The sequence below is a fragment of the Colletotrichum siamense genome (genome assembly GCF_013390195.1).
Source record: "Colletotrichum siamense strain Cg363 chromosome Unknown KSG_Cg363_contig02, whole genome shotgun sequence".
In the NCBI taxonomy this organism is placed as follows: Eukaryota; Fungi; Ascomycota; class Sordariomycetes; order Glomerellales; family Glomerellaceae; genus Colletotrichum; species Colletotrichum siamense.
Window position 1 is genome coordinate 286131 of NW_023501015.1, and position 14444 is coordinate 300574.

A 14444-nucleotide genomic window follows, 5' to 3' on the forward strand; every position below is an offset into this window, starting at 1 on the left:
TGAGTTCACAAGAGCTTAAGTGAAAGAAAGATCTTCGAGAGAGAATAACAGTTTTCCTCTCGCATAGATCACCCACAAGCCCGCCCGCGTAATTTATGCCTTACTAACAATGCAAAAGTGCTTAAGTAACAAGTGCAGGCAGAAACACCTACAGGAAAGCATCATTTCCTAGTACATAGGACTAGCCCAATTATTACAAGAGAATTATCTACAGTTAAAGCGTCTCAGCACCCGCGAGCTCAATTTAGAAATTCTTCTGCCCAAAGCGGCGAGTTGCAGGACACTGTTAATATCAATATGTGTTGCAGGTGCATAGCGTACCCTCTATGTTCAACAATTATTCGCATCTTATGCCATAAAATGTTAGCATACTCCACCGAGGACGACGACAGCTTCATGTTGGCGCCAGGGACGCGACTCAGGTACCACGTAGAATCAGCAGTTCGGAAGCGGGTTCTGGTCCGCGACCCTTGCACGCTAATGGAAGATAGGTACCCTGAAAGAGAGAACTTGCAAGGGGGCCAAAGAGGGGCTCTTCAACAGCAGCGCACTTCAGGATAGCAGAAGGATTCTTGTCCCCGCTTGCCGTTGCGCTTGCCGATTGCAACGGTCAGATTCCGTCCCAGATACTACTTTATGTCCAATTCCCTCATTACGGGCGTCTGATAGCCCAAGATTCACCTGTTGTATGCAACATCAGCTTCTCTTCACTCCTCACTGAGACGCAATTATGACTGCAGGTAGGTGATTTCGACCTCCAATGCCGGCAGCGTTACTGACGCAAGGATGAACCAAAGCCATGGAACCGGTCAAGGCTCCCATCGAATACCCCCCGCTCGGGGATCTGCGGAAGATGATGGCCCAAAATCCTGTCCCTATGATCGCCCCTAGAACCGTGCAAGAGGGTTCCATGGGCGGCGACGAACCGACAAAACAAGCCCAGTTCACGTTAAATGCATTCAATGCTGCTTTGGAAACCCGCGATGCCGCTCGTCTTACGGAATGCTTCTTTCCTGACCAGGCCTTTTGGAAGGACCAGCTTGCTCTAACATACCATCTAAGGAGCTTCTCCACCCCATCTGGCGTTGCTGCCGGGCTTTTGGAGACTACGCAACTGAGGGGCGTCGTTGGCGGTCTCAGTATCAGTGGCTCAGCTCAGTTCATCCCGGCCACCCCAGTACTGGTAGGTAGCAAATGCGACATCGGACGATTGATCAAATCGGCAAGTAATAGAAGGGCTGATCTTAATCCAGCAATACATCGATTGTGCGGCAACCTTCAGAACCGCCTCACCGGCCGCCACCTGCAGCGGCAGACTCATCCTTCTTCCCGTCAAGCGCCAGTCCGATGTTTCAAAGGAGAGTATCGAGTGGAAGATTTGGATCTTAAGCACCAAGCTAGAGAATCTTGAGATTCATCCCGAAGATGAAAGTCTTCTCAAGGCACCCAAGAGACAGTTAGTGGGAGTGGACACCATTGAGTCTGATGTTTTCATCATTGGCGGAGGCAATGCGTAGGTCACCCACACATGTTTGTGCAGAGATCCAAGCTAATCTTGATCACTGCAGCGCGTTTGCCCTTGCCGTTCGTCTCAAAGCCTTTGGTGTTGATAGCGTGATGGCCGAGAGGAATGCCAGAGTGGGTGACAACTGGGCTCTCAGATACGATTATCTGAAGTTTCATGTGCCGACCACTTTCTGCCAGCTGCCTTATTTGGGTACGTCAGCATACTTGACGCTCATGTAGCGTCCAAAATCGAGCTACATTCCAGAGAGCTTGCTAATCTTGTCATTTTCATGAAGACTACCCCGAGGGGCTGTGTGGGGATCACCTGCTCACCAAAGACGAGTTGGCTGAGCAGGCTCGACGATATGTGGAAGCCCTCAACCTCAACATCATCACCTCGGCCAAGATCAAGGCGACCTCGTATGATCAATCGACAAAGCTGTGGACTGTCAAGTTCCAGACTCCTGATGGAGAGCGTACTGCCATCTCTAAGCACCTCGTACAAGCAACCGGGGTTTCATCCCAGAAGCCGTACACTCCGAAGATTGCAGACGAGCATTTTTACAAGGGCGTCAGGCTTCATTCGGCGGATTACAAGAACGCCACTATTTTGAAGGAAAAGGGTGTGAAGGTGAGATCTTCTCCATTTGAGGCCATTATTTTCTGGTAGCTGACGCGGCCCCTAGTCCGCGATCATCGTCGGCTCTGCAAACACAGGATTCGACGTGCTGCAAGATTGTCACGATGCTGGTCTGAAGACTACCATGGTTGTCCGCTCACCGACCTACATCGTGCCGGTTGAGTATGTTTGCAACCCCCGCAGTCTTGGAGCGTATAACTTTGGTGTCGAGGCCGGCGACAGGATATTCTTGACATTGCCCGCATGCATCGACGGTCAACTCGGCCGTGGTCTCTTCGCTCAGTTTGCGCTACAAGAGCCGGATCGTTACACGTCTCTCGCCGCTGCAGGCTTCCCTGTTCTCGACAGTCGCGACCTAGATTGCGCATTGATGCACAGCCTCTTTGAGCGCGCTGGTGGGCACTATGTCGATGTCGGTGCTACCAGCCTGATTGCTGAGGGGAAGGCCGGCCTCAAAGCGGGAGCCGAGCCGGTGGCGTACACCGAGACGGGTCTCCGCTTCTCGGACGGCAGCACCATTGACGCGGATGCCATTCTGTGGTGCACCGGCTTTGCTGACAAGGACGCCCGGAAGACCGCTGCCGAGGTCCTTGGCGGTGAAAACACGGATGGCAAGGTCAACGGAGATAAGAACGTTCTCGGCCCAGAGGACATCGCGGCCCGTCTCGATGCTACCTGGAACCTTGATGAGGAGGGCGAGATCCGTGGGATGTGGAAGCGGCATCTGAACATGGAAAATTACTGGGTCATGGGCGGATATACCCAGCAGCATCGATGGCATTCACGGACCCTTGCCCTGCAGATCAAGGCAGCCCTTGAGGGCGTACTCCCCCCGGCCTATCGCGATACCCCGACTCTGAAGGTGGCTCAATAGAGTAGATAATAAAGATCCTAGGCCAATCAAAAATCATCTGATAATTCATTGATCAATCGTTGTTCGGGGCGGCTAATTCGGTTGATTCCAGCCAGGCACACGGCACTCATACAGGCTTCTCAGCGGCTCCTCAGTTCTTGATGTGCGTTGGTGGGGGCGGCAACACATTTTTCTTTGACAAACGGGGGCGTGATTCCATGCGCAGTTTTCTTCAAATACGTATCTGGAAGACTGTTTAACCTTGCTTTTTTCGGGCGACGGAAAGAATCATTTATATTGCCGCGAGAATAACCCCTAATTCTGGTCACCGCCCCGGGCTTGTCGAAGATTTTGCGGAGCTACGCGTCCGGATACTGACCTCCCACCATTCCATGTTCGTCGGAGACGCCTCTTCATCAATGAACAAGAGATGTTAGAAATGGGAATATTGTAAACGTCAGTATTTGGTACTCGTTGCTAGAGTTCTGTTGCCCAATGCGTTCTTCTCCAGTCTTCGGCAGTTTTGCCAGCAAGACCAGACTGATCTTCATCAATGTTCGGCCACTGGAGAGCCATTCCGTCCGGCTTGACCCAGACATTGCTGTTCCAGCTATTCAAAATATTCGACTCAATTGCAGCTGACATCAATAAAGATGTCATTTGTTGCTGTAATGTACAGTAAAGTTCCTCGTACAGACAATTCCCTGCGCCGGCTCCGTCTTCTGCAAAATCAACTCTTCACTGTTTGTATCTGAGGCTGCGCCTGAGGGATAAACAGAGCCCATTATATCCCCAAGGTTCCTCATAGAGCGCCCTGCATGGATCTCAGTTGTGGTCGGAGACATCTGTTGCTCTCTGATATGCATTGCATCCTTCTTTTGCAGCTCGTATTCGTCCTGCAGGTTTCCTTCGCGAATCATAGTTCGCCTTTTGCTATGAACTTGGGCTTTTTTCCCACCCGTCCCGGTGCTAAGTGGTGTTCGGCCGCTGTGATTGTATCTCTCGTAGCTGGGATAGTAGCCAGCAGAGCTGTTGATCTTCAAGTAGCGACCGACGAGGGGCTTGAGGAAGGATGCGCATGCTGCTATGATACCGATGTTGAGCTGGAGACTGCGCAGGTACTTCGGGTTAGCCGCAGAGAACTTTAGACTCGATATTCCATTGCTCGGCGACCTACTTTTGCCAAAAGTGAACCCAATAGTCAAAAATAGCGTCAGGGGCGCCGCCGGTTGTAAGCATAAACACGGCTTTGAGGATTCCCATCAATACAGCGCTTTCCATTGATGAACGTCAGCACAGACGGAGTTTTGTGATTGAAGGCACTTACAAATATCCCAAGTTGAGGATTGCTATCACATAGATTCTGACTCGAAGTTTCATCTTAAGGCTCCAGATGATCGGAATGGGCAAAGCTCCCAAGCAGACGTCGGTGAAAATATTGCACGCTGAGAATAAGCAGGTTAGGGTCTGTTCAATACCCTGCTAGTGTAGGAGTTTTAACTTACCTATGTTCCAGTATGTGAGGTTGAGGAAGACATTGAAATCGTGGCACCTTGGATCAAACGGATTCATCCATTGGAACTCCCACCATCCAGAGTAAGGGGTGCAGTAAACAAACAGCCAGACTATAGCTTGGATTGAATACGCAACAACGAAGCCTGTCAAAAGAATCAAAAGTCTGTCAGCTGTCTTTCAAGCGGCCAAGGTTGGCTTAGACAACATACCCATCACGGCGTACAACGACCACCGGTACCAGTTGAGGTCTCTCTTTAGTCGGAGCAAGGTGTATGCCATGGAAATTCTCAACAATCCCATGGCCACTCCATCCGAAATCACTGTCTTCCAGAAGGTGATTTGCTCAAATTTTATTCGTTCGTCAATCGCTATCGTTGCTGCATGACGGCCGAGGCCGTGTGGTATCTGGAGGACTAGGCAAATCCACGATGCCAGTGCTAGAAGCTTGGTCCGAAACTAGTCAGCTAGGGTGTCTCAGAAGTACTTGTGCAAATCTTCCAGGATGAGCATACAGCAGCGACGACAATGAGAGCATCATCTAGACCGAACGCTCTGAGAACGACAACTCGAGCGTAGATACGCAAAGAGACGAAAGAGCACGCTAGAAAGTGAAAGGCGCCGACAACGCCGACGATTCTGTCCGCATTGCTCTCGTTTGCGTACTCGAGGGACTGGCCGTCCATTGCAGCACTTGATCGGCGAAGGGGGAGGGATGAAATTGATGGCCGTGCTTTCGATGAACATGTCCCAAAACCATGACTATCCTGCTCACAGTGGGTCTTCGACAGTTTAAAAGACAAGGGCAACTTTCTCCTCCCTTTGCACACGCCAACTCTTTGATCGCAAGACCGTCCCGATGAAGAACCAAGAGACTTGATCCGGAAGTTGGTTCTTTGCGGACTCGAAACCGTCTCGGTCACCACTCACTTACCAGGGTCGAGCGAAGAACAAGCTCTTGTCCTGCCGAAGGATCCAATCAGGATCACAGGTGTTCATTTGGAACCTGGAAAGGGGCTCCACTGTATGCAGTGTGGTGAGTGAAGAACGTCACCGACCTGCAGATGTGTATCGGACTTGCCCTCACAGGTTGCATGATACATCATGAGTTTGACCATGGCATGGAAAGATCTCTCTCGCAGGAGATGAGGACTACGTAAGTGACAAGCCGCAAGGGCGGAAATACCTGGGCGCCACACGTGTTTATCTCTCATTTCAGGCGAGTCGACGGGGGATATTTCCCAGATTGGCCTGTCCAGATTCATTGATATGATTTCGCCACAGGGGGTTGGCACGAAGAAGAAAAAGGAGGGTTACCACGTGGTAACCGTCGGTGAACAAGAGCATCGAATCCTTCATGCACTTGGTTTGCGTCAGGAGCAATAATCCGTTTGCCACAGTAATTTAGAATCTTTCTCTTTTACTTGGAAGCTTTGGGGACGACTTCTCGTGAATGTTGCGGATGTCTTCTTAGCCTGTGGCAACCTTCAAATGGTCAGTCATACCTCTTACAATATGTTCCTGGTGAGAACTCTAGGCTGTTGGGGGCGGTTTTCGCAGCTCAAAACTTAAACAGCGAGACGTTTTGGTCCGGAACCGCTACCGGATATCCCGGGCAGAACCACGGAGATCGGAAGACAGACGTTGCCACCGGGGAGGTGGATCATTGTGGCATCTTGACCCCTGCATTCAATCCCAACACAGCCCCATAGAAGGATGCGATTGAATGCGACCATGCGTGCAACTATAGTGGTGGTTCGATCGTTGGAGATTCTTCCTGTTGGTCACCGTCGTCCGACACCAACGTGTGATGTGTGCGGTTCCTCAATCGCAATTTCCGGCCTGCAGCGGCGATGGTCCCAAAGGGCAGGATCCAAGAGGCACAGCAGCGGTCAAGACTCTCCGGCGTGGGATCCGAACCGAAAAGTGTTTGCTGCTGCTTGGAATAGTGTACCGCGGTAAATTAATTCCACGCCATTGTTCATGTCGGCATGTTGCCGGCATGTGTGGGATAGCGAAAGAGGCGAATTGCTGGTGTAAGTCGACTACCGGCTTGATCTTTAAAATCTCCGTGGTCCTCAAAAGAGTCACACTGCAGCAGTCACAGGCACATCCAGCAGCGTGCAGTACGAGCGTGGCGTTTCTTGGTCGACATGCATGCCAACAAGATGCGTTCAGGTTTGACCCTCGTGGCCACACTCCTCCTTCAGGGAACTCTTGGTGCACCAACATGCAGTACCCAGACCATCTCTCGAGACGTTGTTGTCGTTGGTGGTGGTGCAGCTGGTGCCCATGCTGCGGTGTGGTTGCGCGATCACAACCAGACTGTGGTCGTTGTCGAGAAAGCCTCCCAGCTTGTGAGTTTCTCGGATCTTCCTGCTGTTATTCGCATTTTGACAATCGTAAACAGGGCGGTCACACAGCTTCTTACTATGACCCAGTCTCAAACAAGTCGATCAACGTTGGAGTGCAGGCTTGGATGGAGTACAAGGACACCTTCGACTTCGTTCACCGCATGAACGTATCAACAAGAGGGTCGATGCAGTTTACGACACTCGACTACAAGTACGTCGACTTCAGGACGGGCGAGCCGACAGACTTTGCTGCACCTGCATCCGACGACATGTATCCCGCCTTGCAGAGGTATCTCGATGTCATTCTTCAGTATGAGGATATGGTTCTGCCCGGCTTCGACAACTTCCCTGAGCCAGACGTTATTCCTGAGGACTTGCTGATGCCTTTCGTTGACTTCGTCGAGAAGTACAACCTCGAGGCTGCCGTTCCGCAGATCTGGGACTCCACTGCCCAGGGCATCGGCAACACCATGGATGTGCCCACCTTGTTTGTTGTGCAAGCTTCTGGCATTCCTATGGTTCGCGCTCTGTTGGGAACCGGTGCCGCCGCTGTTCCGGCCTCGGGACGTCTGTACGATCTGTACGAGGCCGTCGAAGAGTTCTTGGGCGACGACGTATTGTACTCAAGCACGGTCTCCTCATCAAGTCGAACTGAGGACGGCGTGTCCTTGGAGGTTGCTGGAGCGGATGGCAAGTCGACTTGCATAGAAGCCAAACGCCTTCTCGTCGCCTTTGAGCCTACAGCAGAGAGCATGGCACCTTTCAATCTCGACGAGACTGAATCCGAGGTCTTCGACAAGTTCGGCTTCGCCACCGTCTATGCAGGCATCCTTCAGCATCCCTCACTACAACTCAGCACGGCCTACTCAAATAGGTTGCCTGAGACCGGCTCCAGCAACAACACAGTCTTCCCGACTCCCTCTCAGGTCGGCCGCATTGACTACCTCGGCGGAACCCAGAATCTCTTCCAGTTCACGGCAGTTGGCACTGAGAGTGATACCTCCGAGAGCATGAAGACACTTATTGGTCAGTCCATTGATACGATGATCGAGGCCGGCACTATTCCCGCTTCAAACGGCTCGCTCAGCTTCGCTGCATTCGCAAACCACGGCAAGATGCACCCGCGCGTCACGGCTGATGACCTCCGTGCCGGTTTCATCCAGAAGCAGGTCGGCCTTCAGGGTCACCTCTCCACTTGGTATACGGGAGCTGCCTTTTCCGCAGGCTTTTCGACTGTTGTGTGGGAGTATAACAATGTCCTCTTGCCCAGGTTGGTAGCAAGCCTCTAATCATTCTGAGAGGTATGGTGTCGACAAGGAAAGTTTTCTCGTACCATGTATCGTGAAGACTGGCTTAAAGTTTTAAGGGTTTTCCCCTTCAAGTACATTTTTCAAATATTAAAACTTAATTTTATCACGGTGCTTTATTCCATGCGCCATTTCGAGTCAGAAGGATAACCACATCGATGCATTCAATGATAGATGCCCACTGAGTGGCCTTCAAAAGTGGCGCGGCCCTCCAATCGCGATCGCGGTTTAGCCAGTCGCAGATCTGCCAACTTTTCAAGGGGAAAATATGTGAAAAGATCGCTCTTTGTGCCGCGGTGTCTGAAGATCCGTCAACCTTGTCACCTACCCAGGCCCATACTACGGTCTCTCGCGAGGCTCTTTCCTGAAAACGAAGAAAATGGTACTAGACGTAGCATTCATATCTCATCGGTGAAGTCCCCACAATATGCATGTCGATGCCGCCACATGCACAGGCGGCCGCGCGCCGTTGCGCTGCAGAAATCAGGACATGTGGAAAAGAGACTCCGCAGTGGAAACTGCCGCAACTTTCCACTCAGAGAGGCATTTGCCGTGTTCCCCGGTTTCCGATCCTCTTTTTCTGTCCTAAATAGGATGTGACTCCGATCTTACCTTGTTGCATTTGTGTTGGTGGTCTCGATTTCCATCAACCCCCGCTAATGCGAACCAACGGTTGACAAGGATGACATGGCCCGGACGTGTTGGCGCAGGGGTTTTCGGGAACAACAACGGAGGTCTTTCGGGTCAGATTTACTTACTCTGCAGGCGAATGCTCATTGAACTCTGAAGAAATCAGTAGGTTAGATCCATCACACGGGGATCAAGTGATGAAATAAACATACCAATAAGCATGACGAGAAGACTAGACAGGGGGCGGAATAGTGCGATCAGATACAAACTGTTTAGGACTAACCCTCAAATGGTGTACAAGATTGATGCAGACGAGGTTTTTGTTGATGCCTCCTCTGCTTTCTCGCAATATGAAAGCATACATATTGTCAAGACGTTTGATTTTTGAAAGTATTTGACAATGTGATGGAAACCCTAACACAACGAAACGGCTCAGCATTAAGGTTGGTTCCAGCTAAGCCACCTGGGTCTTCTAGATTAAAAAAGAGTCGATGATTTGTGTGTTCAATTTCGATCTTAACCCTCTCCTACAAAACCCCAGCTGCCACCACATTGTAGCTGTCACCAACTTGATTCTTAGGGGCCTTGCATCATTTACCCAGTCATATTGGCTCGGCTGCATACTCCGTGCTACAAGCGCTCAAGTTAAAATCTCAGAACTCACATCAACTCAAAATAATCGGTATCGATGCGGGGTTCTCATAGTGCCCAGCCGCGTCATCCCACCCGGGGCCCGGGTCCGCTCTTCCTGCAGTTTGGCGACGATCTAATGTGGGAGCTGCTGTAGTCTTGAGAAAATCGCCGAATGCCGTGCATTGTTTCATTTACATTTAATACTTCTGGTTCTCTAACTGTACCTGTAGACTACAGACAGTCATCCTTTATACACACAACACATTGACTTCTTCACCATGTCTACTTATGATGTCAAGGGCAAGTTCGCCGTCGTCACTGGTGGTGGCTCAGGTACGTAAACCCTGGTACAAACTTTGGATCGACTCTGATTCTTTGTCTTTCGCGGACAAGGCATCAACCATGCCTTCGTTCAATTGCTGTTAGAAGCCGGTTGCTCGGTGGTCATCGCCGACCTCAAGCTCACAGCCAATGCCGAAGCCACGGTTCAGAAGTACTCGAAGGAGAATGTCAGCTCAAACGGAGCCTACGCCGTCTTCCACAAGACAGACCTCGTCGACTGGAGCCAGATCAACTCCTTGTGGGAGACGGCACTTAAAACATTTCCTCAGGTCGATATCATTTGCAACGGCGCCGGTCTCTACGAGCCTCCTTCCAGCTCCTTCTGGACCCTGCCCGGCGTCTCTCCCTTGGCAAAAGACGACGCCAACGCCAAGATCGGGCAGTACCAGACCTTCAGCGTCAACGCCATTGCCCCGATCCGCTTGGCCCAAATCGCGGTTGACTACTGGCTCCAGAACCGCCACATCAAAGGCAATATGATCTGGGTAGCCAGCATAGGCGCGTACGTCCACTCGGTGCACACACCGATGTACTTTGCCAGTAAGGCGGCTGCCATCAGTATGGTGAAGAGCCTTGGTCGGCTCCACAAAGAAGTCGGAATCAGAGTCGCGGCCGTCTGCCCTGGAGCGACCTACGTACGCTCCTCCTTACCTCCGCTCATAACGTTGGCTGTGCACTGACTTCATGCCAGACCGAGATCTTCCAACCCGAGTACTGCCGTGACCGGATTCGTCCCGATGACCTGTCAATGACACCGCAGCAACTTGCTAGCGTCATGATGCGTGTGCTCACAGAGCCAGAGTTTGGTGATGGCAACATCGTCGAGGCTATGATGCTGGGAAACAAGAACAATTCGTCACTGGGAGTACGAGAAGTGCCCATGCACCTGCTTTACCCGTCTTGTGGGGCTGGTGAGGACCACCATCTAGTAGAGGAGGAAGAGAAGATGGTGGTGAACCTCAAGGAGCACGGGATGCGCGGCTAGTTGCTTGTCAACTCCCGATACCACATAGTATGTGTGTTCGTCGTAGGCTTTGCGCAGAGTATCAACCTTGGGAACATGATCAACCGAAACATGATCAACCGAAACATGGTCAACGTTGCGGATCTGGCTTTGACTTTCAACTACCCCTGCATGGACTTGGCGGGTCGACGCCATCCTTGAGAAGCTTGAAAGCCCCCGGCTCCACCGCACTAGACTCCAATCCAACGATGCAAATTTGCCTCGCTTTCCACAACTCCACATCGTCTTGACTATCGTGGGGATATCAAATTCTTTCCGCGGCTGTCCCAGCATCCACCAGCAATCCAAGGGTTTCCGAAGATCGCATCTGGGAGGGTGGCCGAGTTGGTTATGGCGCCAGGTTAAGGTCAGCTTAACATCTGTTTCCTGGTGGGGCAACCCGCGCGAGTTCGAGTCTCGTCCCTCTCAAGATTTCCTTTTTGCCTTGTATCACAATCATTTGAAACAAACATAACAGGTTGTTGATAAAGACTGCGTGTTGATTACACGCATACGAAATAGACAACCCTCTTTTGCCGCAGTCAGATTTAAAGGTCGCTTCTCTTTAATTGAGGCGGCGTTGGAGTTTTCGGTCTTTTTATATGTGCGAGTTGTTCGCATGGCATGTCTGTGCAGGGAAGATGCCTTGACTTTCAAGTAGCGGTGTGCTTTGACTCGAGATGAATCGTGGTCGATATTGTCGGCATGCAACCCAAGCGGTGTGGGCTTGTATCCTTGCTTCTCGGCATTGCGAAAGCAACGTTGACAACTCTTCAATGACACCCTCGGGATTTCTGAATCTAGAAATCTTCCGAGCTGCTGCAGATTTGACATGCCTGGGTGGGTATCCATCAGATTCAAGAATGAGCTGAACTTTGGAAAAACCACAGGATGAACAAAAGCATTGTAAGTAGATCATAGTAGACTTCGCAACGAGTAGTCCCTCAAAGTTGTCAGACAACTCGTAGCACCATTGCGGGAGTAGATAACAGGGAGTAGGGAACACAAGAACAACTCGCAGCACTTCCTAAAATAGAGTAGATCTACGACCAGGGCCAAGATTAGCGAGTGTATCCCTCCGGGCCTCCTCATCCGATCGCACAAGTAGTCAAAAATGAACTTTCGGGAGTTGTATCAGCACAGACGAGACCGGCGGGTATCTCCAACGGCCACGGCCACGGCGGCGTCAAGGCCCCCGACCACCGAAATGACTAAGGTCGCATCCACAGCGACCACGATACTTTCCATGGGCTTTCTAACGTCTAAACTCTGAATGGTTCCACGGAATCGTCCGGATTCAGAACCGTCCGTAGTAGTATAAGGCGACGGCTGTTCCCCCGCACTGGTGGTGGGACGGTTTGCCACCTTTCGACGACTACCGATAGTTCCGGGGACTCGATTGCTCAGTTTACTTTCGGAGGGTAATTCCGTTGCTGTTCTCGGTCTCGGAAACTCAATTGCAACACCCTCGAACTGCAGCCCGAAGACTTCTCTGGGTTGGTAGCAAATCAATCAGCATGCTCACCGTGGACTTGGTCACCCGATTGGCGGTATACAATCCGGGATTACTGCCTACTATTGCATTTTTGGCAGTATGTGTTGGTGTTCTTGGCTGGTATTGGAGGGAAGATAGGCCGTATCGAGGATTCAAACTCATCGGTCAAGAAAGCGGCGATTGGTCTTATCAGAAAGCTCGGCTGCGATGGAACTCGGATGCTCTCGAACTACTAAGAGATGGCTTTGAGCAGGTGGGACTGGCTTCAGACTGAGTGAAGAAACATTTCTGATCGATAGTAGACAAACGGCAAACCATTCCAGGTCCTTTCTCCTTTTGGCCCATTGGTCATGTTGCACCCGCGCATGTCTGAAGAAATCAGGAACGACAAGCGATTCACCTTCACTGGCTTCATCGAGAGGGTATGTGCCTCTGACTATCTTGGAGATTGCATTATGACCTTCACCATCTTCCTTATTCTTCTCTTGAGTCAAATGCACAATCCCGTCAACACTATATGGCTCTATCAGAAGACTTGCTGACCTCCTTTGAAGCACTGGCTTACTCGCTACCCTGGTCTCAACGTCCTTCAAGACGGTCTAAAAGACGAAATAATCCAAGAAGCCATTCGCCGGAATCTTAACCAGGAACTCTGTACTACCCTCTCTTCGCCTCGTCTCCGTCAAGCAAATGGCTAACACCACCCGCCAGTGCACATAACCGAACGTCTCTGTGAAGAAACCAACCTCATCCTCAAAGAGCAACTCCCGTCGTCCAAAGGTTGCCCACCCCAATTCCATCTCGGAAGCTTCATCTCAAACTAATCAACTCCCCAGAATGGCAAGAAGTAAAATTCTTCCCTGTCGCCTTGCAGCTCTCCTCCCGCCTCTCCGCCAAAATCCTCCTCGGCGACCGCCTCGCCCGCTCAAAACAATGGGCAGCCCTCTCCATCTCTTTCGCCTCCCTGATCCTTTCCGCAGGCCGCGACCTCCGCCCGTGGCCCGTCCTCCTGCGCCCGCTCGTCCACCGCTTCCTCCCCTCCCTCAACCTCCTCCGGTCCCAAATCGCGCTAGCCAAGGAACTGATGGAGCCCGAGCTCGCGGCAGCACGCAGCCAGACCCGAAAAGACGCTGACGAGAAGTCGAAGGACTCGCTTTCGTGGATCGAGGAGGTGCGGCGCGGACGGGAGTTCGACGTTGTCGCTGGGCAGCTGTTTCTGACTTTTGCAGCGATCCACACGACGTCCTCTATCTTGACTGCGTTGATGTATGATTTGCTCGCGAACCCCGAGTACTTTGGGCAGCTGAGGGAGGAGATTGTGAGGGTATTTGGAGAGGAAAACGGGTGGAGCAAGAACAGCTTGTACAAGCTCAAGTTACTGGACAGCTGTTTGAAGGAGACGGCGCGCTTACACGTCCTCGGACCTCGTGAGTGACTTCACACTCTGATTCTGATCTGTTGCTGACATCATGGGCCGCGCGACAGACATGTTCAATCGCAAGGTAGAGGCCCCAGTAACCCTCTCCGACGGCACGCACCTCCCCAAAGGCGTCCACGTCAGCATCTCAACGTGGCAGAACCGCGACCCCGCCATCTGGGGGCCCGACGCGGACAACTTCGACGGGCACCGGTTCCTCCGGATGCGCGAGCAGCCCGGACAGGAGAATAGATGGCAGTTCGTCTCGACAAGTCCCGAGTGGCTTGCGTTCGGGCATGGCATGCATGCGTGCCCGGGCAGGTTCTTTGCGAGCAATGAGATGAAGATTGTGATGGTTCATCTGATCATGAACTACGACTGGAAGATCGTTGGGGAGAAACTGCCGGGCAGCATGTTCAAGAGCAGATTCGTGCCGGACGTCAAGACTGTTGTGGGCTGTAAGAAGAGGGAACCTGAGATTCAGCTATGAAGGGACGTGATACAGAACAGGTAGACAAAAGAAAAGTTCAACACAGGACACATGCTGTTTGACCAAGGGCGTTTGCAGACAAGAGAAAGACAAAGATCAGCCACAAGAACAATGACCGACAACGACACCGAAAAAGGCAAAAAGAGAACTGGAAGCTTCAATCGCTGACGGGAATTGAGCCCGACGTGGGGGTCGAACCCACAACCTTGAGATTAAGAGTCTCACGCTCTACCGATTGAGCTAGCCGGGCGATTTGAAACCC

At 51.6% G+C, this 14444-nt stretch overlaps 5 protein-coding genes across 5 annotated transcripts; 4 read left to right on the plus strand and 1 right to left on the minus strand.

The window, feature by feature from the left end:
- Positions 1–730: 730 nt before the first annotated feature.
- Positions 731–3020, plus strand: YUC1 (putative indole-3-pyruvate monooxygenase YUCCA1; the record flags this gene model as incomplete). Its single annotated transcript, XM_036633938.1, has 6 exons — positions 731–740; positions 798–1183; positions 1254–1513; positions 1569–1717; positions 1803–2137; positions 2193–3020. 6 exons carry the CDS (start codon positions 731–733, stop codon positions 3018–3020), a joined length of 1968 nt encoding a protein of 655 aa, XP_036499570.1.
- A 635-nt stretch (positions 3021–3655) lies between these two features.
- Positions 3656–5197, minus strand: CGCS363_v002090 (uncharacterized protein; the record flags this gene model as incomplete). The annotated part of the gene is made up of 6 exons (XM_036633939.1): positions 3656–4109; positions 4177–4272; positions 4327–4444; positions 4505–4657; positions 4724–4970; positions 5027–5197. 6 exons carry the CDS (start codon positions 5195–5197, stop codon positions 3656–3658), a joined length of 1239 nt encoding a protein of 412 aa, XP_036500551.1.
- Positions 5198–6679: 1482 nt separating this feature from the next.
- cpaO-2 (Beta-cyclopiazonate dehydrogenase) lies at positions 6680–8154 on the plus strand (the record flags this gene model as incomplete). Its single annotated transcript, XM_036633940.1, has 2 exons — positions 6680–6868; positions 6922–8154. The coding sequence occupies 2 exons, from the start codon at positions 6680–6682 to the stop codon at positions 8152–8154; spliced, it is 1422 nt and encodes a 473-aa protein (XP_036500550.1).
- Positions 8155–9713: 1559 nt separating this feature from the next.
- Positions 9714–10762, plus strand: CGCS363_v002092 (3-beta-hydroxycholanate 3-dehydrogenase (NAD(+)) 2; the record flags this gene model as incomplete). The annotated part of the gene is made up of 3 exons (XM_036633941.1): positions 9714–9768; positions 9829–10412; positions 10469–10762. The coding sequence occupies 3 exons, from the start codon at positions 9714–9716 to the stop codon at positions 10760–10762; spliced, it is 933 nt and encodes a 310-aa protein (XP_036500549.1).
- A 1878-nt stretch (positions 10763–12640) lies between these two features.
- On the plus strand, positions 12641–14182 carry P450-1-5 (Cytochrome P450 monooygenase 1; the record flags this gene model as incomplete). The annotated part of the gene is made up of 5 exons (XM_036633942.1): positions 12641–12697; positions 12830–12929; positions 12987–13055; positions 13112–13702; positions 13761–14182. The coding sequence occupies 5 exons, from the start codon at positions 12641–12643 to the stop codon at positions 14180–14182; spliced, it is 1239 nt and encodes a 412-aa protein (XP_036500548.1).
- Between the last annotated feature and the right edge of the window lie 262 nt (positions 14183–14444).